This window comes from Neoarius graeffei, chromosome 27 (genome assembly GCF_027579695.1).
Source record: "Neoarius graeffei isolate fNeoGra1 chromosome 27, fNeoGra1.pri, whole genome shotgun sequence".
Taxonomy (NCBI): domain Eukaryota; kingdom Metazoa; phylum Chordata; class Actinopteri; order Siluriformes; family Ariidae; genus Neoarius; species Neoarius graeffei.
In genome coordinates, this window is record NC_083595.1 from 17327632 (window position 1) to 17355403 (window position 27772).

The 27772-nt window shown below is 41.0% G+C and overlaps 1 protein-coding gene across 1 annotated transcript in view; it reads right to left on the reverse strand.

Annotated features, from left to right (window-relative positions):
* Window positions 1-27772, reverse strand: part of il1rapl1b (interleukin 1 receptor accessory protein-like 1b) — a 1244729-nt gene that overhangs the window by 721176 nt on the left and 495781 nt on the right. Inside the window, exons 4-5 of the mRNA XM_060911511.1 lie at window positions 13657-13843; window positions 12595-12748 (exon numbers count right to left, since the gene is read on the reverse strand). Coding sequence (XP_060767494.1) covers window positions 12595-12748; window positions 13657-13843 — 341 coding nt within the window. The remainder of the gene's footprint in view (window positions 1-12594; window positions 12749-13656; window positions 13844-27772) is intronic.

Consider the following 27772-nt stretch of genomic DNA (forward strand, 5'->3'; position numbering starts at 1 on the left):
AAGCCATAGATTGTTTACAGAATCATGCTGTATTGAAAGCATTCAACGGGAAGTTCTCATTGAAAACGGAGCAAAGAGCAGCCCTGGAGGTATTTATTGAAAGGAAGGACGTTTTCGCCTTGCTCCCGACCGGCTTCGGTAACAGTTTAATCTACCAGTTAGCCCCGCTAGTAGCCAAATCAATGGGGCTCAGCGAGAATCCTATCGTCGCATCACATACGTCAGAGGAAAGAGTGATGTGATTGGTTTAAGCTTCATCACAGCCTTTTCTGGCTTAGACCAGTAGCAAACTGAGGCATTTCAGGGAGGCGGGTCAACCACGGGCTCTGGGAAACGGTTGGGCTGAATATCTTGGCCAGACCAATAGCTCGTAGAGCTTTGAAGTCGCGTTAGCCAGACTAGGTGTGACGGGCAGATATGGTGTAAGAGAAAGAAATGTGGAAGGGCAAATCATGGTTGATTTTTCAAAGAGGATGAATTTGGCAATAGTCAATACATACTTTGAGAAGAAAAAGCAGCACAGGGTGACGTTTAAGAGTGGAGGAAGATCTACGCAGGTGCACTACATACTCTGCAGAAGGGGTAACCTGAAGGAGATTGGAGACTGTAAAGTGATGGCAGGGGAGAGTGTAGCTAGACAACATCGAGTGGTCGTGTGCAGGATGAGCTTGAAAGTGAAAAAGAGGAAGTGTGAAATAGTGGAGCCGAAGATTAAGTGGTGGAAACTAAGAGGTTGAACATCAGAAGGAGTTTAGGGAAGAAATGAGATGAGCATTGAGTGGTAATGGAAGTCTGCCAGAAGATTGGGATACTACTGCTATACTAATAAGAGAGGCAGCAAGGAAGGTGCTAGGGTGGTCATCAGGAAGGAGGAAGGAAGACAAGGAGACATGGTAGTGGAACAAAGAAGTGCAGGAAATTTTAAAAGAGAAGAGGCTGGCAAAGAAGAATTGGGATGATCAGAGAGATGAGGAAAGCAGGCGGTTATACAGAGAGATGAGACTGAAGGCAAAAAGAGCAGTAGTGAAGGCGAAAGCAGATACATACCAGGAGTTGTACGAATGACTGGAGACCAAAGAAGGAGAGAAAGACCTGTATAGACTAGTTAGGCAGATAAACAGGGAAGTGAGGGATGTACAGCAGGTAAGAGTGATGAAAGATGTAAATGGAAATGTGCTGACAAACAAAGGGAGTGTATTAAGAAGGTAGAAAGAGTACTTTGAGAATTTATTAAATGAGGAGAATCCAAGAGAGAAAAGATCAGATTCATTGGAGACAGCAAATCAGGAAGTAGAGTTGGTTATTAAGGATGAGGTGAGGGCAGCCATGAAAAGAATGAAGACTGGGAAAGCAGTCGGACCAGATGGTATCCCGATTGAGGCTTGGAGATGTTTGGGTGAGACGGTTGTGGAGTTCTAAACGAGATTGTTTAATAAGATCCTGGAGAATGAGAAAATGCCAAATGAATGGAGAGTGTGCTAGTCCCAATATACAAAAATAAGGGAGATGTACAGAGCTGCAGTAATTACAGAGGGATAAAATTGATGAGCCACACCATGAAGTTATGGGAAAGGGTATTGGAGGCGACATTGAGAAGAGACGTAGCAATCTGTGAACAGCAGTACGGGTTTATGCCAAGGAAGAGGACGTCAGATGCAATTTTTGCTTTAAGAATGTTAATGGACAAGTACAGGGAAGGCCAGAAAAAGCTACAATGTGTGTTTGTAGACCTGGAGAAGGCATACGATAGAGTGCCGAGAGATGAGTTATGGTATTGTATGAGAAAGTGTGGAGTGAATGAGAAGTATATTAGAGTGGTGCAAGACATGTATGAGAACAGTGAAACAGCAGTGAGGTGTGCAATTGGAACGACTGAATGGTTCAAGGTGAAGGTGGGACTTCATCAAGGATCTGCTTTGAGTCCTTTCTTGTTTGTCATAGTGATGGATAGCTTGACGGACGAAGTGAGGCAAGAGTAACCATGGAACATGATGTTTGCGGATGATATTGTGATATGTGGTGAAAGTGGAAAGGAGGTTGAGTTGGGTTTGGAGAGATGGAGGTATGCATTGGAACGAAGAGGAATGAAGGTGAGCAGTAGCAAAACAGAATACATGTGCATCAATGAGAATGGGGATGAGAGTGTAGTAAAGATGCAAAGAGTAAGTAAAGTTGGTGAATTCAAGTACCTGGGATCAACTGTGCAGGAAAATGGGGGCTGCAATAGTGAGGTGAGGAAGAGAGTGCAGGCAGGGTGGAGCAGTTGGAGAAGGATTTCAGGAGTCATTTGTGATAGGAAAGTCTCAGCAAAAGTGAAAGGTAAGATGTATGAGACAGTAGTGAGACCAGCTATGATGTATGGATTGGAGACCATACCCTTAACGAAGAGACAGGAGGCAAAGTTGGAGGTGGCGGAGTTGAGGATGATAAGGTTTGCGATGGGAGTGACAAGGTTGGACAGGATAAGGAACAAGCACATCAGAGGGACAGCACATGTGGAGAGCTTGGGAATTAAGCTAAGAGAGATGAGACTGAGATGGTATGGGCACATCCTGAGAAGAGATGCAGAGCATGTTGGAAAGAGAATGTTGAGGATGGAGCTGCCAGGCACACGAAAACGAGGAAAGCCAGAGAGGAGATACATGGATGTGGTGAGAGAGGACACGAAAGTGGCAGGCGTGGTTGAGAAGGATGCAGAAGTCAGGGAGCAATGGAGACGAAAGATCCGTTGTGGCGACCCCTAATCAGGAGCAGCCAAAAGAAGAATATATATATAATTTTTTTTTCTGCAAGGATGTAAGTGGTTAATCAAATGAGATAGCTGGCCTTGGTACGGTAATTTGACACTTTTGTTTTATGTTAGTGTTCCCGAACCTAAAAAAAAAAAAGGAGGGGGGTGTTTGCTTTGTAATCATGAGCACAGATTCTGTGTAACCAGTACGTCCCTGGGCCTAATGATTAATGATTCTGAATACTTAATGATTTTAAACAGCAAAAGACTGATAAAACATGCTGATCCTCTTATGAACAAAAATGATGTATATTTATCGAGCTCTATATCAGTCCACATTTTGGAACTTTCCCAGCTCCAACACACCCGATTCTATACATCATCTAATTGCCAATCTCTTCTAAGTTTTGTAACATGTCCAAGTAGAATTTCCTAAGCTTTGCTAAGGCCATATAGGATAACAATTACACATCTCTACACCAAACCATGATTTTAAACTGCATTTGTTTTATGGAGTTGAAAAAATGATAAGCATTTCCAAATCAAATCTCAGCCTTAATTCCAACAGGAAAGCAAAAAGGTTAATTACGAATGTCAATGTGAAATGCACAAAATCATTTTTCGTCTGTAATTTGTGATAACAACAAGCTACACATTTACACACTGTCTATCTGTGTTAAGGCTGAGTCCACAAATATTCCACAAATTTGAATTCTGGCTCCACAGTTAAGTTAATGTTCTGAATATACACATACTGTACTGGCAGATCGTGATACAACTAATGCTACTCAAATCCCATGCTATACATGTAAAACATTTCTCATCTTGTGACCATCTTGTGCTATTTAAATAACCTTGAGGCAATCACATCTTGTCTTGGTAAATTGCAAATTAATTTAAAATATAACAAGAAGGGAAACTCTTTGGTCCTTCACTTTGAATCAGCAGTGATTCAAATCTGTAACATGGGATGTTTTTGCTGTTTTTAATAATAATAATAATAATAATAATAATAGGTGTCATGATGGTGTAGTGGTTAGCACTGTAGCCTCACAGCAAGAAGGTCCTGGGTTCGAGTCCAGTGGCCGACGAGGGCCTTTTTGTGTGAAGTTTGCAATGTTCTCCCCATGTCTGCGTGGGTTTCTTCCAGGTGCTCTGGTTTACCCCCACAGTCCAAAGACATGCAGGTTAGGCTAATTGGTGGCTCTAAATTGATCGTAGGTGTGAATGGTTGTTTGTGTCTATGGCTACATCCACACGGCAACGAGATGTTATTTAAAAATATATCACGTCCAAATGGGCAACGATCAGTAAAATATCAGGTCCATATGGCAAGCAACGCTTGCTGAAAACGATGCAATACACATGCCACACCTCTAGGGGCGCTGTAAGACGGTCCCTTCGGAGACACCAGAACAATAGAAGAAGTAAGGGCGCATGCGCATAAACTATTATGCGCGAGACTTCATATTAGCCACAAAGTCAGGAAAATCTGTTCGTAAAATTACATTATAATGACCAAATACAATGAAAAGTATTTTTCCAGTCTCACCTGTGAAAGGTAATCCCATGTGATCTCGTTTGGACGGCAAACCTGTTGGTACAGTTAAACACAGCTAATCTTTATTCTCCGCTTTGACCTATCCAATATGGCGGCGAGGATGACGTATGATTCTACGCGGAAGGCGGCATCTTTAATGGTCCGGAATAAATTGAATGCTACACGTTGATGGATTAATTTGCTCTTCTACGCCCTTTTTGAGGAATGTATTGTAGGACTTAAACCAACATCTGAAGAGGTGAGATTGCTCCTTTTTTTTCCCTATTTTTGCTGGCGGGATTGACTCTGCCCTAAGGGCAGAGTCTCTCTCTCTCTCTCTCTCTCTCTCACTTTGCACCATTACACAATAAATATTCACAGTGAAAATATTTTGTAAGCACGTTTCATGAACCAAGTTATAGGATTTGTTGACAACTCGCATCGAGTTCGTTACACTTCTACCCAGCGTGAAGCACTCACAGTCATGTGGTTGTGACGTCATCGTAAACAAATCCGTTCTACTCATCCAGACGACTTCACAACGGCAACGTTGCCAGATCTTTCCACTCTGGAACCCGTTCTCAAAAAGATTGGGTTTTGGGCACCCAAAACACTGGTGCCGTGTGGATGCCAGGCCTAAACGATAAGCAATTGTATCGGAGTCACCTGAATCCGTTGCCGTGTGGACAGGGCCTATGTGTCAGCCCTGCGACGACCTGGTGACTTGTCCAGGGTGTACCCCGCCTCTCGCCCATAGTCAGCTGGGATAGGCTCCAGCTTGCCTGCGACCCTGTAGGATAGGTTAAGCGGCTACAGATAATGGATGGATGGATACCCCATCTGCTAGCTGATAAAAAATTAAAAGATGAATAACAAGATTATTTTTTGCTGAAATTGGCCTTTAACAAAAAGTCTGGGGCATCTCTAAATAGTAAATTTGAGACAGTTTGCTTGGCTTGTAATCTGCAACCATTCCAGGAATCAATGCATTAACAAAATGGCAATTGAGCTGAGCATAGGTTTAAACATTATGAAAGATAATCTTTAAATCTGTCCCTCCCTTTGGATGGCACTGTCACTAAGGTTCAAATGGTAATTAGTCACTGCAATTGTTACATGACATTTTAAAAGCTGTGATTGCGTATATACATTTTGGCATTGTGGCTAGGCAGCATGAGGAATGTGAGCTTTTCTGGGGAGAGAGAGAGAGAGGGAGGGAGAGAAAGAGAGAGAGAATGAATGAATGGTGCTTGTCTTAAATGTAGTCCTTGCATCATGTGTAGTGATGTAGGGAAATGTTCAATGTTGTTGTGGATGACTTTTGGAAAACAGCCAAAAATGAAGTTTTGACTTTCATAAATGATACTTGTGTTTAAATTCTGCAAGTGACTTTTACCACAGGTGATGAGACAGTGACCGATGTAGAGGATGCTAATAATCAAACTCATTTTCCTTTGTAAACTTGCTAATGCTTAACATTTGCCAATAATGTTGTTTTTTCATAAGTAGATTAAGTTATACATATCGGTGAGGTCTTTTCACTGTGGCAGTGGTAGCTCAATGATTAAACCCCAGCACCAACAAGCTGCCGCTACTGGGGTGTCTGCTCCAGGGGTGCCGTATCATAGCTGAACCCAGCTTCCTAAAAAGCTATAATATGTAAAGAAAATTATTTCACTGTATTGTAATGTCTCTGTGATAAAAAAAAATTAAAAAATTCTTTATAGGTAACAAGATTTTAAATTTTTATAACTTGACTTGTTTGAGACACATCCAAGAAGAAACAGTTCAGAAGTGTGTTTCCCAATAATGTTGCACTTTAGGGCTAACAAATGAGTTTAAAGATGCTCTTAACGTCTTAAGCAATGGACGTTGTCTCTGTATGTGGCTTTCCAGAACACACTTGTAAGAAGGACTCTTTTTTTAAAAGATTTTTTTTACCTTTATAGAGATCTTGCAGTCACGTGACCGGAAAGTACACAACCGCCATCTTGTCGGTCAAAAACACCGCTGAATACTGCTGCACTCGTGTACAGAATGGATCAATTTCAACCGACGGACTACACGGCTCATTTTTCTAATGAACAGATAACTAGATATATGTCTAAAATAAACGATCTACAGATTAGTGACCCTTATGGCTTACCCGACGGAGTTTTCACGACCGGATTTTGAACTGCCAGCGGAATACCCGGACGTGTATAATTACCTCATTAACTTTCCCTCGCTGTTCAGTGGTGAAGCACTGCGTGACTATAAATCTCTGGACAGTTATCTTTACAGAAATTCAGGATTTGTCAGCGACTCAGATGTGGCATCTTGTAAACAAGAATCCTCATTGGACGGGTAAGTCACTTAAGTATTAAGTATAGCACTGACCAGCCGATTATAGAATAGAATAAGGTAATTCCAGCTGTAATTCCAAATCGTCCGTCTTGTTTACATGGATCTGGCGTTGGAGAGATAGAGGCTTAGCAGTGGAGGTTTGAGTGGCTGTTTTCTGAGCTTAGTCAACAGGCCGGCTCTGCAGCCTCGCTTTTGCTTCCGCTCCCAGCGCCGCCTCCTTCGCTTTGCCTCCGATAACAATCCACGGAGACCCCGCTGGTCTCGCTATCTGGAATGTTGTGCATGCGATGGAAATCGCTACAAACCATCATTTTCTGCTGGAAACCAATGTCCAGTAAGTCCATACGGTTGTAGTGGATATTGAAGTCTGGTACAGACGAACAACACGCAAAAATACACACAAAAAACATAAAAAATGTGCACAGGTAGGGAGAGCTTATAGCCGCAGCCGTTGTAGTAGAATTGTATATAGTAGGGTTTTCCAGAAGAAAAGGTAGAAGTAAAAGCAGAAGTAGAACCAGAAGGCGGAATATGGCGTTTGACCGACAAGATGGCGTCTGTCACAATCTGGATCGGCTGTGATGTCACACGCAAGTGCTCCATTGGATAGGACAGTGTAGAGACAGGAAATGAGCGGGAAAGAGAGACGGGGAGAGATCGGGAAATGACCTCGGGCCGGAATCGAACCCAGGTCCCCAGATTTATGGTATGCCACCTGAGCCACGACGCCCCGTAAGAAGGACTCTTAAGAGCAACTTTGCTAAGAGCTTCTTTGCAACATGCACCCTCCCTAAAGGCATTAGTAGTTGCTAAATCCAGTTGATGAGGTCATGTGGTGTTCGTTTTTAACCAGAAACCAATGATATATAAAGTGCTTAAAATATGGTAATATTTGGTAAATTTGGTAAAATATGGTAATATTGTCATTAAGCATTATGTATATAATGTGGTAATTAATAATTGAAACTATTTTACATTTTTGGACAATAATGTTGTGGTTTTTTTTTTTTTCAATTAAATGAACAAATGTTCACACGAAAAAATGAGCAAATAATAAGCTAAATAATTAAGTACTGTAAAATGTTTTCCCTGTGCCCGCTCATTTCATTGTTACCCAATCAAGAGCTTAACTTCCCTTATAAATTAGCATGCAGTTGAGTAGTATTTGGTATGTGCAATGGAAGTGAAGAAAATGAAGAAGTCTGCATTTATTAAAGATGACTTCTCTATTTTGATGGATGCTGTGAAACAGCATAAAGAAGCTCTGTTCACCAAATCTAAGAGACACTCTGCAAATAAAAATAAGAAGCAGTTGTGGAAGTCTATGACTGTGAACCTCAGTGCTTCAAGCACTCAATCAAGGAGTGCATAAGAAGTAAAGAAAAAGTGCCAGTTAATTGCATAACATATTGAAACATAGGCATAATGTTATGTGCATATTTATTTAATAATTAACTTGATGTACTTGCAATGTACAAGAAAAGGAACTGAATATGGGCTGTATATTTAACAAGTTTTCACCCACTGATTGTAAGAGTCCCTCAGAGGTGCATGTGCATTCTGTGTATTCAGCTGCGAGCAAGATCTTTGCTGTGAAAGAGTCCTCCAGGTTCATTGTAACTTAAGAGTGACCTAAAGTACTACTTTGGCTTCTTTGGTTATGATGGTGAAAACCATGTTAGCTTAAAGATGCTTAAGATGCAGCTAAAGACACTCTTAGCTTTAAGAGGCTTTTGGGAAACCCACCTCTGTGCAGTAAAGTCTAAAGTCTTCAGAAATAGATCGAGTAGAAAATGTGAAAATTTGACACAGACTGCCATACAAGGTTTTAAGACACTTTAGTGATTTTAACCAAGCTGATTTTGTAAATAAACATTTTTTTCATTCAACTAATGAGCAAAAAAATTGTGTAATCGTCCAAATAGAGTTTACAATCAATTTAAGCCAGCAATAACTACTACAGAGCCTATAATAATCTAAACTATGCACACCTACAGTATAAGTTCAAATCAAAAAGTAAACTGTAAATGCAGTAACATGGACTAAAATATTGTGAAATGGCCCCTTAAATCCATATCCAGTCTATTCTAGACTATGTTCTTCTCAAAAGGAGACTGTAGGATGCTATTATAGTTGTTGTTTTTTGTTTTGTTTTTTGTTTTTAATCTGTGTGGTAGCAGCAATTAAATATTTAGAGTGGAAAATTTTCATTACTCCAAGGACAGCAGATAATCAGGCAGTCATAACCGAAATCCCATATTTGACATTTTTATGATGACATTTAAAAGAAAAAAAAAAGCTAGACAAATGTCCAACGATGGCCTAACATTACACATTACTCTATGACTGTTAAGACAAGAACCTGAAGATAACAAGAGGACCTAAAAAAAAAAAAAACAGCCAGTTTCACTCCTTTGGGTTCACTTGTCAGCAAGAATATGTAATAGCTTACTTGACACATCTGTTATACATACCTGCACATGCATGAGAGCCTAACCAGGCGTGTCTCAGGTTTAGGCCACTAAACATATCAGGTGCAGCAAATCTCTAATTACATGTCTTCTGATTTTTCTGACATTATGGTCTAAGCTAAAATGGCAAAAATGCTGATGTAGCTAATGAACTGTTCCACTGATGAGCAATTATAGCCACCTGAAACTGGTGCAACATTGGACCATTAACAATGTCACCACCCTGATTACAGCGCTCACATCTTCCAAAATTGAGGTTTTGGACTTAATTCACAGCAGTGTTTTGGTAGTGGAATTTACTATACAGCTAAAAAAAAAAAAAAAGTGTGTTCGTTTTGAATACAAACTAAGATATAGTGTGTTTATCAGACTGACTAGATGACACATAAGGAGTGGAGCTTTTCGCAGCTTTACAAGCACGCGAAGTCAGATACATGAATCCTAAAGCTCAGTAAATATCTCAGTCCAACATTAACTCTGTATTAGATCAAACTCAGTACTTAGTAACTTTATGATGAGGCTCTGTTGTGGAGAACGCAAAGCGAGTAGGTATGAAACAAAAATAAATATTTTAGGAAAAATATCTATACGTTATACAGAATAATTGGGTTGTAAGATTATTTTTGTAGCTATATTATAGGACATCAATACTATATGTCTCCCAAAGTCATCATCAGTGAAAGCCATAAAACACAACATAAGGAATAGTTTAAGGGGTTTTAACTATGTATACTAAATTAAACTTTTACTGACTGTCTGTCTGTGAATTTATATAAATGTTCTTAAAGGAGATATGCAGAACCATGGCCTCACTTTTTGTTTATAAAGGCCTTGAGACCTCAAGAATGGCATAGGAATAGTTTTAAGCGTTAACAATAAATCTAATATAGTATCCTTTTATGATTTAAAATGATTCATATAGGTAGCAATCCGAGTGAATGACCTTGACATCTGTGACATCACCGCCAGTGTTGCCAGATACTGCTGACGTTTTCCAGACCAAAATATGTTCAAAACCCGCCAAAATGCACTTGAAACCGCCCAACTTGGGCGGGAAACCGCCCAATCTGGCAACACTGATCACCGCAGGAAGGCTATTGGTCTCATCGCCATTTCCGCTATACTAAAACACAGAGCGGGCGGCATGGTGGTGTAGTGGTTAGTGCTGTCGCCTCACAGCAAGAAGGTCCGGGTTCGAGCCCCATGGCCGGCGAGGGCCTTTCTGTGCAGAGTTTGCATGTTCTCCCCGTGTCCGCATGGGTTTCCTCCGGGTGCTCCGGTTCCCCCACAGTCCAAAGACATGCAGGTTAGGTTAACTGGTGACTCTAAAATTGACCGTAGGTGTGAATGTGAGTGTGAATGGTTGTCTGTGTCTATGTGTCAGCCCTGTGATGACCTGGCGACTTGTCCATGGTGTACCCCGCCTTTCACCCATAGTCAGCTGGGATAGGCTCCAGCTTGCCTGCGACCCTGTAGAAGGATAAAGCGGCTAGAGATAATGAAATGAGAATGAGATGAGATAAAACAGAGCTGACTGCAACTTTGAGCTTCCACTTTGAGCTAATTTATCACCATGCCACATAGATGTGTTTCTGGTAGGTGCAGCAACACGACAAAAGGTGGATTTATGTTGCATTCATGGCCCAAGAATGTTCAAACTGCAAAGATTTGGATGCGTTTTGCGAGAAGTTCACGGGCACATTGCCTATGAAGTGGTCTCTCCTCTGCTCTGCACATTTTACTGATGACTTGTACAAGACCTCTGATCTGTTGAGGAGTGTTGGCTATAAGACCATATGGAAAGAGGGTGCAGTACCAACAATTAAAGGAAAAGAAAACTACAAGAAAAGGAAAGTAAGTTCAGATGCACCAGTTCTCCCGGAGTGTGAGCCGAGGGTTGTTGCTAAAACCTGGGACGGAACGTTACTGGATGGGACGTGACATATTATCGCTCGGGCAGTGACCTCCCTGCGGTTGTTACTAAAACCGGTGACATCCTATCCCATCCCGGGTTTTAGTAATTGCCTGAGCTGAGGAGTAATGGCAGAGTACTCAGTATGGAGAAAATGGAGAATGAGTGGACCAGCCGTCTGATTTCTCTGCTGGATATGCTTGCCTCAGCAGCAATATCTTGCCCTTACATGGAAGAAGCAAATGAACAGAGAACTGAATGAACAACTGAAAGTCAGATTGTTTCAAAACAATCGGCCACAAGGTCGGCCTTCAAGAAGCGAGAACACAGATGGGTAAGTAGCAACTCTCATTTGGATACAAAACAACAAAAATGACAACACTCATTGTTCTGCCTGCATTTAGATTAATACTTGTATTGTGATACGATCCACTCAGAAATGTATTTAAAAATAAAGGTTCTGCATATGGGGTGGCACAGTGGTGTAGTGGTTAGCGCTGTCGCCTCACAGCAAGAAGGTCCGGGTTCGAGCCCCGTGGCCAGCAAGGGCCTTTCTGTGCGGAGTTTGCATGTTGTCCGCGTGGGTTTCCTCCGGGTACTCCGGTTTCCCCCACAGTCCAAAGACATGCAGGTTAGGTTAACTGGTGACTCTAAATTGACTGTAGGTGTGAATGGTTGTCTGTGTCTATGTGTCAGCCCTGTGGTGACCTGGCAACTTGTCCAGGGTGTACCCCGCCTTTCGCCCGTAGTCAGCTGGGATAGGGTTCAGCTTGCCTGCAACCCTGAAGAAGGATAAAGCGGCTAGAGATGATGAGATGAGATGAGGTTCTGCATATCTCCTTTAACATCTGAAATATTTTTAGAGTGCTATGTAGGTAATACTGTTGCACTGTCCTCTCATCATTAAGATTTAAGTAATCTAGTACAGGGCTTCTCAGCAATGATCCTTTGCAAGGGACCCTTCAACTGTAAAATAAATTCTGCAGACCCACTCAACACTGATTTAAAATTGAAAATAGTCTCACAGTTCAAATCTCATTAATTAAATATGTATAAAAACGTATTTGCTATTTATTGAAGTCATAGAGCTTTTTTTATTATTATTATTTCTGAACATTCCACCAACACAGTGGCTTGTTTTTGAGATACTGAGAATTGGCTTAAACCCACTGAATTCAAGTGACTTGCAATGCAAGTTAAAAATTAGAATAATTCAGTAATAATTATAAGAGCTTTGATAATAGTGGGTTGTGTTTTCCAAAACTATAAGTAAAGAAAAAACAGGAAAAAACTGGATGGGCTTTACAGACTTCATTTTGACAATTATTGATCAAGTCCATACCTTATACACTGAAAATTAATCCATACATTTATAAGACATTGATTTTTTTATTTTTTTTTTTACTTTCAAAACATCCTGCAAGATAGATTTGAATGACAGACAGACAGACAGACAGACAGACAGACAGACAGACAGATAGATAGATAGATAGATAGATAGATAGATAGATAGATAGATAGATAGATAGATAGATAGATAGATAGATAGATAGATAGATAGATAGATAGATAGATAGATAAGAGCATGTCTTACCTGTGACTGACAATTCAGTGGTTCTTCTAACCAGAAAGTTTCCAAATGTTAATTCACAGGTGTAATTTCCAATGTCATCTTCTCTCACTTCCTTAATCGAAAGCATATCTTTCCTCCTGACAATGCTTTGTCGCCACTGTTTGGGTTTACACTCCTTTTGGATGAGAGAAAGAAAACAGAGAGAAATACAGTGGTGTTGTAGAAAATGACATTCATGATAGCCCTGCATACAAATTTCATGGAGCTGACATGTTCATAAATTGACTTGAAGTGGGAGGTCTTTGTGTGACTACAGTACAATGAATGCAGACGTGATCCAGTTTTGATGACAGATTTGCTTTCAGTTTTGAGTGCTGGCCTGGGAAATGGATGCCTGTAGTATATGTTAATCACTCATTAAATATTTCATTTTCCTCTTGATGAACATACATATGAGTGTATTATGATCATACTGTGCAGTCAGAGAACAATTCTGTAACTCTGTGGTAACACACACACACACACACACACACACACACACACACACACACACTCTGTCTTACTCTCGCCTTCACTACATTCAGAGTAGCTGTACTGTATGTAAACAAGCCCTGTGATGATCTAGTGACTTGTCCAGGGTGTACTCTGCCTCTTGCCCATAGTCAACTGGGATAGGCTCCAGCTTGCCCACGACCCTGCACAGGATAAGTGGTTACGGATAGTGGATGGATGGATGTCAACATGTTCCAGAGCATAATATCCAGGTGGCACCAGAGCTGTTGGTAGATGCTAGATAAACTCATATCACTTATTTGCACTTTATCACCCCAAATCTTTATCACATTTTTAATAGAAGTAGAATTAACAGTACAGTACTGTAAGATGAGACAGTCATTCCATTAGGAGACAGATGTGTCATCTGTTGCACTGCCTTACATGGATTTATATGATAGTTTAAAATAGACACTGACTGTACTCTTGAGCTAAAATCAGATCTTAGAATGTTAAACCTTTTTTTTTTTCCACAAGCTTATTTTCAAATTTTAGTTGCTTTATAAGTGCACAGTGTCACAAAACTCTTACCTTATACCATGCAATCTCTGGGTCCTTGCCAGGCTGGATGTAGTCATCTATATCAGGACAGAGGATGTCCTTCCCCTTACTCAATTCAGCCTTCTCCATATACTTCATTTTCGAGTTATAGCACAGGTCTGTGTCATTTTCTGACACAGTGAGCGACATGGACACTTTCATGCAGTATGTAGAATTTCTGGAAAAAGAAGAAAGTTCAAGTAAGGACTGGACTTGCTGTAACCTAATATTCAAATCTGAACAGAGCATATAAAGGGTTTCTTTCTTTCTTTTCTTTCTTGTGTGATTATAAATGGAAACTAGCTTTCCATGTACACAACAATAAATATGTATAGGATTATTGTAAATCTTTGCAAAGGTGTTTTGTTAGGTTTCCTCCAGCACAGGAAGTGGGCAGGAGGCCCATTTTTCAGGTCAGTTAGAATGCTGTCTTCAGCAGCTTTGCAGTAGAGCAGAGTACAGTAAGAGCTACAAATAATCTTTTTTTTCAAAGACATTTCCCTAAACACTAGTACAAGATAGATAGATAAATAAATAAATAAATAAATAAACAAATCCCACAAGCAATAGACAGAAACTAGAAGTGGACAAGCTGCACTGGGTAGATGTGATAAGTTATAGCTTACAGGGATTATGCTGAATAAAAGGAACAGTATACTCTGACATATAAATATACCATTCCACAGTTCATATCCATTATATACACTCTATTATTAACACTGCTGTTTTAATATAGAATATAAAAATGAGCTGGTGTTATGCCTTCAGTCATTTGTCCTCATATTCTCCAGTGTTCATCGTCCCCTGCCTCCAAACCTCTGCTGCTTGTCCCAGAGTCCTTCACCTGTGCAGTGGTATGCAATTATTATTTATTCTCTGAGATCTATGAATGCTTTTTGTCTCTTTTTAATTCTCTGGATTGCTCCTTTTGTTCTGTTTGCATGTTTTATGTCATTGTCCTGTGTTTCTTCATTCAGCCACCTTATTTATTGCAGAAGATTTTTCCAAGAACAATGCAGTTGATCTAGATGGAAACACTTGTGAAATGGCCAAGGTGCTTAACATGTTTACTGCAGTAACTAAAGCTATAGGATTCATTACTGAAATCTCAAAGTCTCAGGCATGTTGTAATGTCTGAGTTATACCACATCTGATTATTTCAACCTTCTGGGCAACCCAGAGTTTTGCCTACCCATGTTTAGGACACCAGTACTACACCAGTGGTCCTATACTCTTACCCATTCTAGGCTAACTTGACTATGGCAGACAAGTGTAATGACAAGTTCACATTATTTATTTTATCTCTGATCACCCAATTGAGGGATATGAGGGAGGTGAGCAGCTACAAATTAGACAAGGCTAGCACCCAGTTTCAGATCATGCACTTGAAGCAAGAATTCTGTTTGTTTTCAGTTGTTAGAATAAAAGTGTTCTATGGTATTTGTTCCATAGGTACTTGAGAAGAACTAAGATCAAAATCATGACATTCCTATCCTCCTCTTGGATTCTGTCTCTTATTCTATACCCAGCGAATAGAACATGCCCTTATCTGTCTTCTCTTAACAACTAAGAGAAAATGCCAGCCATACACAAGTTAAGACATCATGGCCAACAGGTACTATACACTATTACTGCAGCATATTTGACTATGAGCCAACACATGACTAGCCACCTATGTAATAGTTACATCTTTCCACGTTCTTCAAAACAAGTACCATGGGAATCAACACCCAGGTCCAGGATGAGTAGTCCACATTCTGCAATCAAAGCAAAGTTCCATTCACTATCCAAAGCAAGTAGGTATGTAACGTTATGGCATATTGGATTATATCATTCAAAACAAGGCTCTCAATTTGACTAGACTACTTTTCTTTCATCAAGTGAATTGCAATAAATATGTAAACTTAATGAAGCCCGTGATCCCTCATTTGAAAATAAAACAACTTGTTTATCTAGAATCAGTAGAGGCTACGGTTGGAAAAAAAAAAACCTTGAGTTAATATTTTCTCATACTACTACACTAGCATATAAGCCTGTGCTAATATTATTGCATCTATATGCACATCTATGCACATTATGGTGTATTTCATCGGAATTCACATACACAATCATTTTGATTAATTATTCATGATAAGCAAAATAATGATGTTGATCTTATTAAAAGTAGATGAAGTTGATTCTATTAAACGTGATTGGAAGTCAATTTGTGAATGATCACTAATACAGTGTATGAAGTAAAGAGATTGATTTCTTTGGAGGATTTTTGTTGCTGGACATTATTTTTGCTTAATCATTCTGCACCTGCATCGTGTATCATTTTCTTATCATGTCTTATATTGGTCTGGCCAAAGTCTTTCTGAATCATGTATTGCACACTATCATATTGTTCATTCTACATTGTGAATCACTTTTTATCATGATAAAAAGTGATTCACAATGCAGAATGAACAATTCTGTATTATTGTGGTGTTGTGCTCACTCTGCATTTACATCATTTTAATATCATGTTGTGCTGGTCTGGTCAAAGTCTTTCTGAATCGTGTACTGGAATGTTTGGCTGTCAATACAAAATATGAGAAGCATGAGTTCCATTGCCCAGTAGAAAACGTTGGTAAGGTATGATGAGACATGTTAACTAATGAGGTTAATGGCATTATTTAAAAAGGTGGTAAAACTGTGATATTTTGTAATTATATAAAATGAGAAACCCTGTGATAGATGGTAGATCACTCTGCAGACTAACTAGCTTTTGTTGTTTGATTCAATAAAAGTCTATTTTTTCTACAACTATTTCACTTTTGATTCTCTTTTGTAAACGAGTTTCCATGACAACATCACAGAGATGGACACACACACACACACACACACACACACACACACACACACACACACACACACACACGCGCTCGCACATAAAGCTTGGACTGAATGGGTATTTATATTGACACATTTGTTGTGGTTGGACAGGTATGTACAGTGGTGCTTGAAAGTTTGTGAACCCTTTAGAATGTTCTATATTTCTGCATAAATAACAAAAATAAAAAACATCATCAGAGTTTCACACAAGTCCTAAAAGTAGATAAAGAGAACCCAGTTAAAAAATTGAGACAAAAATTTTATACTTGGTCTTTTATTTATTGAGGAAAATGATCCAATATTACATATCTGTGAGTGGCAAAAGTATGTGACCCTCTAGAATTAGCAGTTAATTTGAAGGTGAAATTAGGGTCAGGTGTTTTCAATCAATGGGATGACAAGCAGGTGTGAGTGGGCACCCTGTTTTATTTCAAGAACAGGGATCTATCAAAGTCTGATCTTCAAAACACATGTTTGTGGAAGTGTATCATGGCACGAACAAAGGAAGTTTCTGAGGACCTCAGAAAAAGCATTGTTGATGCTCATCAGGCTGGAAAAGGTTACAAAACCATCTCTAAAGAGTTTGGACTCCACCAACCCACAGTCAGACAGATTATGTACAAATGGAGGAAATTCAAGACCATTGTTACCCTCCCCAGGAGTGGTCGACCAACAAAAATCACTTCAAAAGCAAGGTGTGTAATAGTCGGCGAGGTCACAAAGGACCCCAGGGTAACTTCTAAGCAACTGAAGGCCTCTCTCACATTGGCTAATGTTAATGTTCTTGAGTCCACCATCAGAAGAACACTGAACAACAATGGTGTGCATGGCAGGGTTGCAAGGAGAAAGACACTGCTCTCCAAAAAGAGCATTGCTGCTCGTCTGCAGTTTGCTAAAGATCATGCGGACAAGCCAGAAGGCTATTGGAAAAATGTTTTGTGGATGGATGAGACCAAAATAGAACTTTTGGTTTAAATGAGAAGCATTATGTTTGGAGAAAGGAAAACACTGCATTCCAGCATAAGAACCTTATCCCATCTGTGAATCATGGTGGTGGTAGTATCATGGTTTGGGCCTGTTTTGCTGCATGTGGGCCAGGATGGCTTGCCATCATTGATGGAACAATGAATTCTGAATTATACCAGTGAATTCTAAAGGAAAATGTCAAGACATCTGTCCATGAACTGAATCTCAATAGAAGGTGGGTCATGGAGCAAGACAATGACCGTAAGCACACAAATCGTTCTACCAAAGAATGGTTAAAGAAGAATAAAGTTAATGTTTTGGAATGGCCAAGTCAAAGTCCTGACCTTAATCCAATCAAAATGTTGTGAAAGGACCTGAAGTGAGCAGTTCATGTGAGGAAACCCACCAACATCCCAGAGTTGAAGCTGTTCTGTATGGAGGAATGGGCTAAAATTCCTCCAAGCCGGTGTGCAGGACTGATCAACAGTTACCGGAAACATTTAGTTGCAGTTATTGCTGCACAAGGGGGTCACATCAGATACCATGGTAGCCGCGGGGTCTTAAAAGTCTTAAAAAAGTCTTAAATTTAATATTCCAAAATTAAGGCCTTAAAAAGTCTTAAATTGCTTTGCCCAAGTCTTAATTTTTTAAACAAAGGTCTTAAATTTACTCATACTATCCTACAATGTGAAAACGTGGGTTTTGCGTAACATCAGTGAATTTCTTGGAGTATGCGCAAAGAAAGGAACAATATTGATACATTTTCGCGCCGGCGCAATCGTCGGAGTCCGTGGTGGAGAGGAGACTCAAAGCACATTGCATCTGCCCTCCACCGCCACCAGCCCATCGCTCAGTTCTGCACGGTTCAATCTCCGAATGCACCTGGAGTTGGCACTAGCACCACTGTCGAACGTCAGCAGCATCAGCCAAGCCAGACATCATCGGCAAGGCTAGCAACAACACAAGGGCCGAGCAGTGGCATGATGGGTGTCGGTGGAACCCCGACACTTCGGGCAGAGGTGCTCTGGATTTTAAAAACAATTACGGAACACCACTCATACAGCTCGAATGAGGGCATAAGCGAACTCTTTAAGGCTATGTTCCCAGACTCGGAAGTCGCTACAACATTCTCCTGTGGAAAAAACAAAACGTCTTACATAACAAAATTCGGTCTTGCTCCTTATATAACGAAGGAGTTGGTCAAAGACGTTAACGAGGCAAGTGGTGGATTTATCTCATTGTGTCTCTTATCTATCCACATCTATGTCTTTCCTCCTTCCCTTGTTTACTAGGAGTATTTACATTTCTTTTTATTCTTCAAAATGTAAAATGGTTGAAGCAAGTTGAATGCTGGGAAACTAAGACAAAGAGTTTGTCTGTTTATCATCTCTGGGTGCATGGTCATAATTAGTTTAGAGACAGTTCTTTAGGCCTTGAGTTGGGCCCTCAGTTTGGCTTTTTGGCTGGTGAGTGCACACCATTGTACCAATGTATTGGTATGCCAATTGCATTTTTGTGTACCTTTAAGAGACTTTCGGCTTACCTCTTTTCTGTCGATCTATCTATCTCTATCTCTCTTCCCATCTATCTCCCTCGTCTCTTATCTATCTATGCCCCTCTGTATCTCTCTCCCTCCCTCGTTTACAAGGGTAAAAAATGTAAAATGGTTGAAGCAAGTGCTGGGAAACTAAGACAAAGAGTTTGTCTGTTTAGAGTGTTGTGAATGTTTTGATATTTTATTTAAAAAAATACACCCACATCACTTTTTTATTTTAAGTATCATCTCTGGGTGCATGGTCATAATTAGTTCAGAGACAGTTCTTTAGACCTCGAGTGAGGCCCTCAGTTTGGCTTTTTGACTGGCGAGTGCACACCTTTGGCATTAATGTGTTGGTATGCCTATTGTATTTTTGTGTACCTTTAAGGCCATGACGTGGACCCTATGTTGTGCTCCTTTCTTCCAGGTTTAGACTTGTTTTTTTGTCTTGAATGTAAAGATTCGACAAGCAATGCACATAATGACTTAAGTTTATAACTTTTATAATAAAAGTATTTTTACTTGAAACATTTGTCATTATTGTGAATTTGATCTGGTGTTCTACGACCGCATAATGGGTGCGATGTAGGTCTTAATTCTCATTTAAGTCGTCTTAAAAAGGTCTTAAAGTCTTAAATTTATGGTGGTCAAACCTGGGGAAACCCTGGATACTGAAAGCAAAGGTTCACATACTTTTGCCACTCACAGATATGTAATATTGGATCATTTTCCTCAATATATAAATGATCTAATATCATATTTTTTATCTTACTTGTTTAACTGGGTTCTCTTTATCTACTTTCAGGACTTGTGTGAAAATCTGATAATGTTAATCCCTCAAAACATCATCAGATATTCACACAAGTCCTAAAAGTAGATAAAGAGAACCCAGTTAAACAAATGAGACAAAAATATCTCTTTATCTACTTTTAGAACTTGTGTGAAAATGTGATGATGTTTTAGGTCATATTTATGCAGAAATATAGAAAATTCTAAAGGGTTCACAAACTTTCAAGCACCAGTGTGTGTGTGTGTGTGTGTGTGTGTGTGTATATATATATATATATATATATATATATATATATATACACAGTGTACACACACACACACACACACACACACACACATATATATATAAATAAAGCAATATATTATAATATAAAAATGAGTGCATGTACTGTGCAAGTGCAACTGTAACGCATAGGCTTCAGTTACTGTACTTGTTTTCATTTCTAAATTGTGAATAATGCCTGACACCATAAAATGTAACAAATTGGGCTGCACACATTGGCCTGCCTCTCTCATGGTCCACTAGTTTAGCTTGTATCTCATTTGAGACTGGCTGTCTCCTTAGATAAGTCCTTCCCCTTGCTTTTCCTCTTCCATGACCTCTCCCTCACTGTTTTCTGCAGGTTGCTCCATGATTTTGCAATTAGCAAGAGAGACGTCTTTACACTGGTATCCTCTTTATCGTTTATCATGTCTACTCAGGTCCTGTAGTCTTGCTAAACCTGGAGCTTACAATGATCTTACAAGCTCATTGGATCAACACTAATTTTAGGTGTAGCAAATAACGTGCAGGCTGTCCTTTTTTTTTTTTTGCATTATATTGTCTGAGAAATGCCATTTTGACTTGACTTTCTTCATGTAGTTGTCATGAACAAAAATATTTTAAAAAGCTAGGTAATGTTTGTTGTCAGTAATGGCATTGTGAGTCAAAACTCTAACTGAACTACAAACATGGCTTCCCAAGACTACCATGCCCAAAGTTCACAGTGCCCCCTGTCTCCCTCTTATTAAGTTCAGCTGACTGTCGTTAACTGCTAATCAGCAGTGCTACTTAAGCCTCTCCCTCACACACCTTCAGTGTGAAGTATCATTCTGTGTTTACCCAGGCACACTGAGCCTTGCCTGCCTGCCTGCCCACCCGCCTCTAGTTTCCTGAACCTTTGCTATGTTTACCCGTTTAACTCTTTAGTCTGCTCTCTACCATTCTGTTTGCTGATTGACCGACCTCTGCATGCTTTCTGACTATGAGTTTGCTTACTGATTTGACTACGTTTGCATCCCTGTTCTCCCCTGTACTTACAGTACATCCGTGAGTGCCTGCATTCTGACAGGATACTTTGCCTTGTTATGGATGTAGTGGAGGAGGCGAAGCAAACAGCTTTAAACACTCAGGGACCTCTCTTAGGAGAACATCAGCAGATGCTTGCCAACCTCAACACTAGAATGGCACAGTTAACTGCTATGATGTTGCAGGCCCTTCTAATGCACTCTGATGCCACTTAAACTCCCGTGCGGCTTCTTCCAACTCCCGAGAAATATGCCCGTGATGCTCTCAACTGTAAGGGATTTCTACTTCAGTGCTCCATGTACTTTGCTACCATGCCAAATTCTCTGACCAATGTAAGATTGCAAAGTTTCTTTCTTTTCTCACCAGTAAGGCACTACAGTGGACTAGCATGGTATGGAAGAGTGGAGAGGAGCATAGCATCTCATATGAGCGTTTTCTAGAACTATTCAAATGAGTGTTCAATTGCGAACCTGAAGGGATGGAAGTCGACGAAAGTCTACTCACCCTCACCCAAGAGGCAAGAGGAGTAGCCGAGTACATGCTGGATTTCCAAACTCTTGCAGCCACTATTGGATGGAATGAGCCGGCTCTGAAAGTAGTGTTTCGCCAAGGTCTTGATCCCGAAATATTGAGTGAACTGTCTTGCAGAGATGAACATCTCACTTTGGACTCTCTCATAGACCTTGCTATTCGACTGGATCATCTACTTTCCAGCCGACCCTCTCTCAAGGAGGACACCAGACCAGCTCAGTCAGCTGATGCATCCACATCCATGGAAGTTTCTCAAACCACGCTGAAATGCTCGGAACAAGAGAGAAGGCGACGCGAGGGGCTATGCTTCTATTGTGGGAGTTCCAACCATCATATAACATGGTGTCTAGTCTGCCCTACTTGCAACAACTACTCTGGGCCTGCTCCTGATGCAGTGAGTCCGGTGAGAAAATTTAACTCTCAATCATTGAAAGTACTTGTGTTGTTGAAACTGCCAGCCTCGACCCACGTGTTATCTGCATTTGTTGACTCAGGGGCGGAGGGGAACTTCATTGACAGTTCGATCATCCAGGAGTTCAACCTGTCCACAACCCCTCTGCAGAGTCCACTCAGCATCAGAACCATCAATGGAGGACCTATAGGAGATGGCCTCATCACAATTAGAACTACTCCCATTCACATCCAAGTAGAAGCTCTCCATTCTGAACTCATTTCACTTTTTGTAACTTCTACGGTTAACCACGACATCATCCTGGGCTACCCTTGGTTACAGCTCCATGACCTTCTGATATCTTGGCAAAACAAGGAAATCCTCGAATGGTCCCCTGCATGCTTTCAGAACTGTTTGTTGTGCCCCCAGTGAAGCATTTTGTCTACTTCTGTTGAAAGTCCTCAACCAGATTTACTGGACAGTGTACCAGAATGTTATTTTGACCTGAAGGAGGTTTTTAGTAAGGGTAAGGCTTGTGGCCTACCATGACATTGCCCTTACAGTTGCGCTATTGATCTCCTCCTAGGGACGTCACTTCCACATAGCCACATCTACCTGCTTTCCCAGAAGGAACAGTCTGCAATGGAGGAGTACATTCAGGAAGCACTCAAACAGGGTTACATTCATCCCTCCAAGTCACCTGCCTCCACAGGATTCTTCTTTGTGGAGAAGAAGGGGGGAGGCCTTCAACCTTGTACAGACTTCAAAGGACTAAACCAAATATCTGTAAAGTACCCATTTCCACTTCCACTGGTTCCCTCTGCTTTAGAACAACCACATTCTGCTAAAATCTTTTTTAAGCTTGATCTGCACAGTGCATACAAACTCATCAGAATCCGAGAGGTCGATGAATGGAAGATGGCTTTTAGCACCACCGCTGGCCATTTTGAGTACCGGGTCATGCCATATGGCCTTTCTTCAGCGGCAAGTGTTTTCCAATGTCTCATAAATGACATGCTCCGCGACATGCTGGGGAACTTTGTAATCGCATACATCAATGACATTCTGATCTACTCCCCTGATGAAGCAAGTCACCTGGAACACGCCAGGTCAGTTCTGAAGCATCTATTCAAGAATCACCTCTACATTAAAGCTGAGAAGGGTGAATTCCATTTTGTTTTTGGGTTACGTCATCAGTGCAGAAGGAGTCAGCATGGATTCCTCCAAGGTGTCTGTCATCATGTCTTGGCTGGTACCCATGTCTGTGAAAGAGCTTCAATGTTTTCTCGGTTTCGTTAACTTCTACCGACACTTTATCAGAGGTTTCAGCAGCATCACAGCTCCCTTAACCGCCCTGCTAAAGAAAGGTCCCAAATGTCTTCACTGGAATCCTGCAGCTGAGGAAGCCTTCGGCCGACTCAAGACTGCATTCACCTCAGCCCCCATCCTGCAGCATCCTGACCCAACCAAGCCTTTCACAGTTGAGGTGGATGCCTCAGAGACTGGATTGGAAGGGGTGCTATCCCAGCACTTCGGCGAGAAACCAAAGCTTCACCCTGTGGCTTTCTTTTCTAAGAAGCTCTCGTCAGCTGAGAGGAACTATGATGTCAGGAATCATGACCTACTAGCCATTAAGCTCACCCTTGAGGAATGGAGGCACTGGTTAGAGGGAGCTACACACTCCTTCGTGATATTAACCAGCCACAAAAACTTAGAGTATATCAAGAAAGCAAAAAAGTTTGAATCCACATCAGGCCCGATGGGCTCTCTTCTTCATGAGGTTCGAGTTCACGATCTCCTTCTGTCCTGGGCTGATGCTCTGTCCCAAACCTTCAGTCCAGCACCTCATAACCCTGAACCTCATCCCATTCTTGCACCAGAATGCTTCGTTCAGTCAATCACTTGGGAATTGGATAAGGAGATAAGAGCCTCCCAACCCCAAAGGCACCCAGAGGAGTGCCAACTTGACTTGCTGTATGTCCCCAAGCCACTTTGAAGTAAACTTATCACATGGGCACATGCATCTCCTGCCACAGGTCACCCTAGTAGTCAAAGAACTTACCAAATGCTAAGGAGTAAGTACTGGTGGGAGAAGATGCGGACTGAAATTGACCACTTCATTACTTCATGATCTGAATGCGCCCAAGCAAAGGTTCCATGAACCCCTCCCTCTGATAAGCTGTGTCCCCTCCTTGTACCTCAGAGACCATGGTCCCACCTGGCCATTGACTTCATTACAGACCTACCACCATCTCAGGGTAACACAGCCATCATGGTCACTGTGGACCGATTTTTCGAAGGCTCTGAGATGAATTCCCTTATCAGGCATTCCTACTGCATTGAACTGCTGTTTCAGAAGGTATTCTGGTACTTTGGTATCCCTGAGGATATTGTCAGCAACTGTGGTCCCCAGTTCATGTCACGGCTATGGACTTGTTTCATGGAAAGTCTTGGAGTCTCAGTAAACCTCATGTCTGGATATCATCCACAGTACTACAGTCAGGTGGAATGGGCCAACCAGGAGATTGGTTGCTTTTTAAGAATCTTCTGCATGAGGAATCGGGGGACTGGTCTCGTTTCATCCCGTGGGCCGAATATGTACAAAATGCAGTCAGCTACACAGTTAACACCTTTCCAGTGCATACTCAGCTACCAACCATCCTTGTTCCCATGGGATGACTCACCAGCACAGGTACAGGCAGTGGAGGACTGGATCTCCAGAAGTCAAGCAGTATGGGAGGAGGTTCACCAGTACATTAAGGGGGTGAACACCAAGTACAAGGAGTATGCCAACAAACACCGAGGTAACAATCTGGAATTTTCACCAGGTGACAGAGTATGGGTGTCCACATGTGAGCTAAGGGAACTCAATTCATGCAAAAAACTTCAGGCATGCTACATGGGGCCCATACAGGGTGCTATGTCACATCAATGAAGTCTCCTACAGACTTGAGCTCCCACCGCACAGTTGCATTGCTCCTACATTCCATGTCATGTCTGAAACCTGCTATTCAAGGTCCACTTGCTGAGAACACTCTCATCCAGGAACACCAGCCACTGAGTCTTGAGGGAGAACCCATCTACCAGGTAAACAGAATCCTTGATTCCAGAAGAAGAAGAGGACAGTTGGAATACCTGGTAGAGTGGGAAGGCTATGAACCAGAGGAAGGTACAGTGGTGCTTGAAATTTTGTGAACCATTTAGAATTTTCTATATTTCTGCATAAATATGATCGAAAACATCAGATTTTCACACAAGTCCTAAAAGTAGATAAAGAGAACCCAGTTAAACAAATGAGACAAAACATACTATACTTGGTCTTTTATTTATTGAGGAAAATGATCCAATATTACATATCTGTGAGTGGCAAAAGTATGTGAACCTCTAGGATTAGCAGTTAATTTGAAGGTGAAATTCAAGTCAGGTGTTTTCAATCAATGGGATGACAATCAGGTGTGAGTGGGCACCCTGTTTTATTTAAAGAACAGGGATCTATCAAAGTCTGATCTTCACAACACATTGGTGGAAGTGTGTCATGGCACAAACAAAGGAGATTTCTGAGGACCTCAGAAAAAGCGTTATTGATGCTCATCAGGCTGGAAAAGGTTACAAAACCATCTCTAAAGAGTTTGGACTCCACCAATCCACAGTCAGACAGATTGTGTACAAATGGAGGAAATTCAAGACCATTGTTACCCTCCCCAGGAGTGGTCGACCAACAAAGATCACTCCAAGAGCCAGGTGTGTAATAGTCAGCGAGGTCACAAAGGACCCCAGGGTAACTTCTAAGCAACTGAAGGCCTCTCTCACATTGGCTAATGTTAATGTTCATTAGTCCACCATCAGGAGAACACTGAACAACAATGGTGTGCATGGCAGGGTTGCAAGGAGAAAGCCACTGCTCTCCAAAAAGAACATTGCTGCTCATCTGCAGTTTGCTAAAGATCACGTGGACAAGCCAGAAGGCTATTGGAAAATGTTTTGTGGACGGATGAGACCATAATAGAACTTTTTTGGTTTAAATGAGAAGTGTTATGTTTGGAGAAAGGAAAACACTGCATTCCAGCATAAGAACCTTATCCCATCTGTGAAACATGGTGGTGGTAGTATCATGGTTTGGGCCTGTTTTGCTGCATGTGGGCCAGGACGGCTTGCCATCATTGATGGAACAATGATTTCTGAATTATACCAGCAAATTCTAAAGGAAAATGTCAGGACATCTGTCCATGAACTGAATCTTAAGAGAAGGTGGGTCATGCAGCAAGACAACAACCCTAAGCACACAAGTCATTCTACCAAAGAATGGTTAAAGAAGAATAAAGTTAATGTTTTGGAATGGCCAAGTCAAAGTCCTGATCTTAATCCAATCGAAATGTTGTGGAAGGGCCTGAAGCGAGCAGTTCATGTGAGGAAACCCATCCACATCCCAGAGTTGAAGCTGTTCTGTACGGAGGAATGGGCTAAAATTCCTCCAAGCTGGTGTGCAGGACTGATCAACAGTTACCGGAAACGTTTAGTTGCAGTTATTGCTGCACAAGAAGGTCACACCGGATACTGAAAGCAAAGGTTCACATACTTTTGCCACTCACAGATATGTAATATTGGATCATTTTCCTCAATATATAAATGATCGAGTATCATATTTTTATCTCATTTTTTTAACTGGGTTCCCTTTATCTACTTTTAGGACTTGTGTGAAAAGCTGATAATGTTTTAGGTCATATTTATGCAGAAATATAGAAAATTCTATAGGGTTCACAAACTTTCAAGAACCACTGTAGCTGGGTAGAAGCTAAGGACATTGTAGACCCCCTGTTGACACAGGAATTCCACACCCAGCACCCTGACAAACCTGCACCAATGGAGGAGAGGACATACCAAGAAGAGTATAGCTCCCAGAAAGAGCTCTTCGGGGGGGGGGGTCTGTCAGTAATGGTATTGTGAGTCGAAACTCTAACCGAACTACAAACATGGCTCCCCAAGACTACAACATCCAAAGTTCACAGCGCCCCCTTTCTCCCTCTTATTAAGTTCAGTTGACTGTCATTAACTGCTAATTAGCAGTGCTACTTAAGCCTCTTCCTCACACACCTTCAGTGCCTGCCTGCCCGCCCTATGTTTACCCATTTAACTCTTTAGTCTGCTTTCTACTATTCTTTTTTGCCAATCAACCGACCCCAACATGCTTTCTCACTATGAGTTTGCTTACTGATTTGACTATGCTTCCTGTTTGCATCCCTGCTCTCCCCTGCACTTACATCCATGAGTGCCTGCATTATGACATTTGTCTTGTTGAGGTCACAGTTTTGTCACTGATTAAAGAGTGTGTGCAAAATATATGTGTGTACTTATGAAAAAAAAAAAAAGCCAGGGGAAATACTGATGAAATTTGTGTGCAGGACCTGAGAAATGTGTGAAGCGTTTTGGGAAAAGTGTTTAAACAGCTTGTCATGTCAGTTAAGTGCAGTAAATGTGTGCAGTCTTTAGAGACTGCATCTCAGGCAAAAGACTACTGTGTTTGGGATTTTGAAAATTGTGTGCTAGAGTGCAATGATAGTGTGTTATCAATTGAGAAAAACTGTAATTTACACTTTAAGGTGCAATTTGTTTTTGTTCGTTTGTTTGTTTGTTTGCTTTTATGCCTTCTCCATGTCTACAAACACATTGTGTGTTTGTGGATCTGGAGAAGGCATACGATAGAGTGCCGAGAAATAAGTGATGGTATTGTATGAGAAAGTGTGGAGTGAAT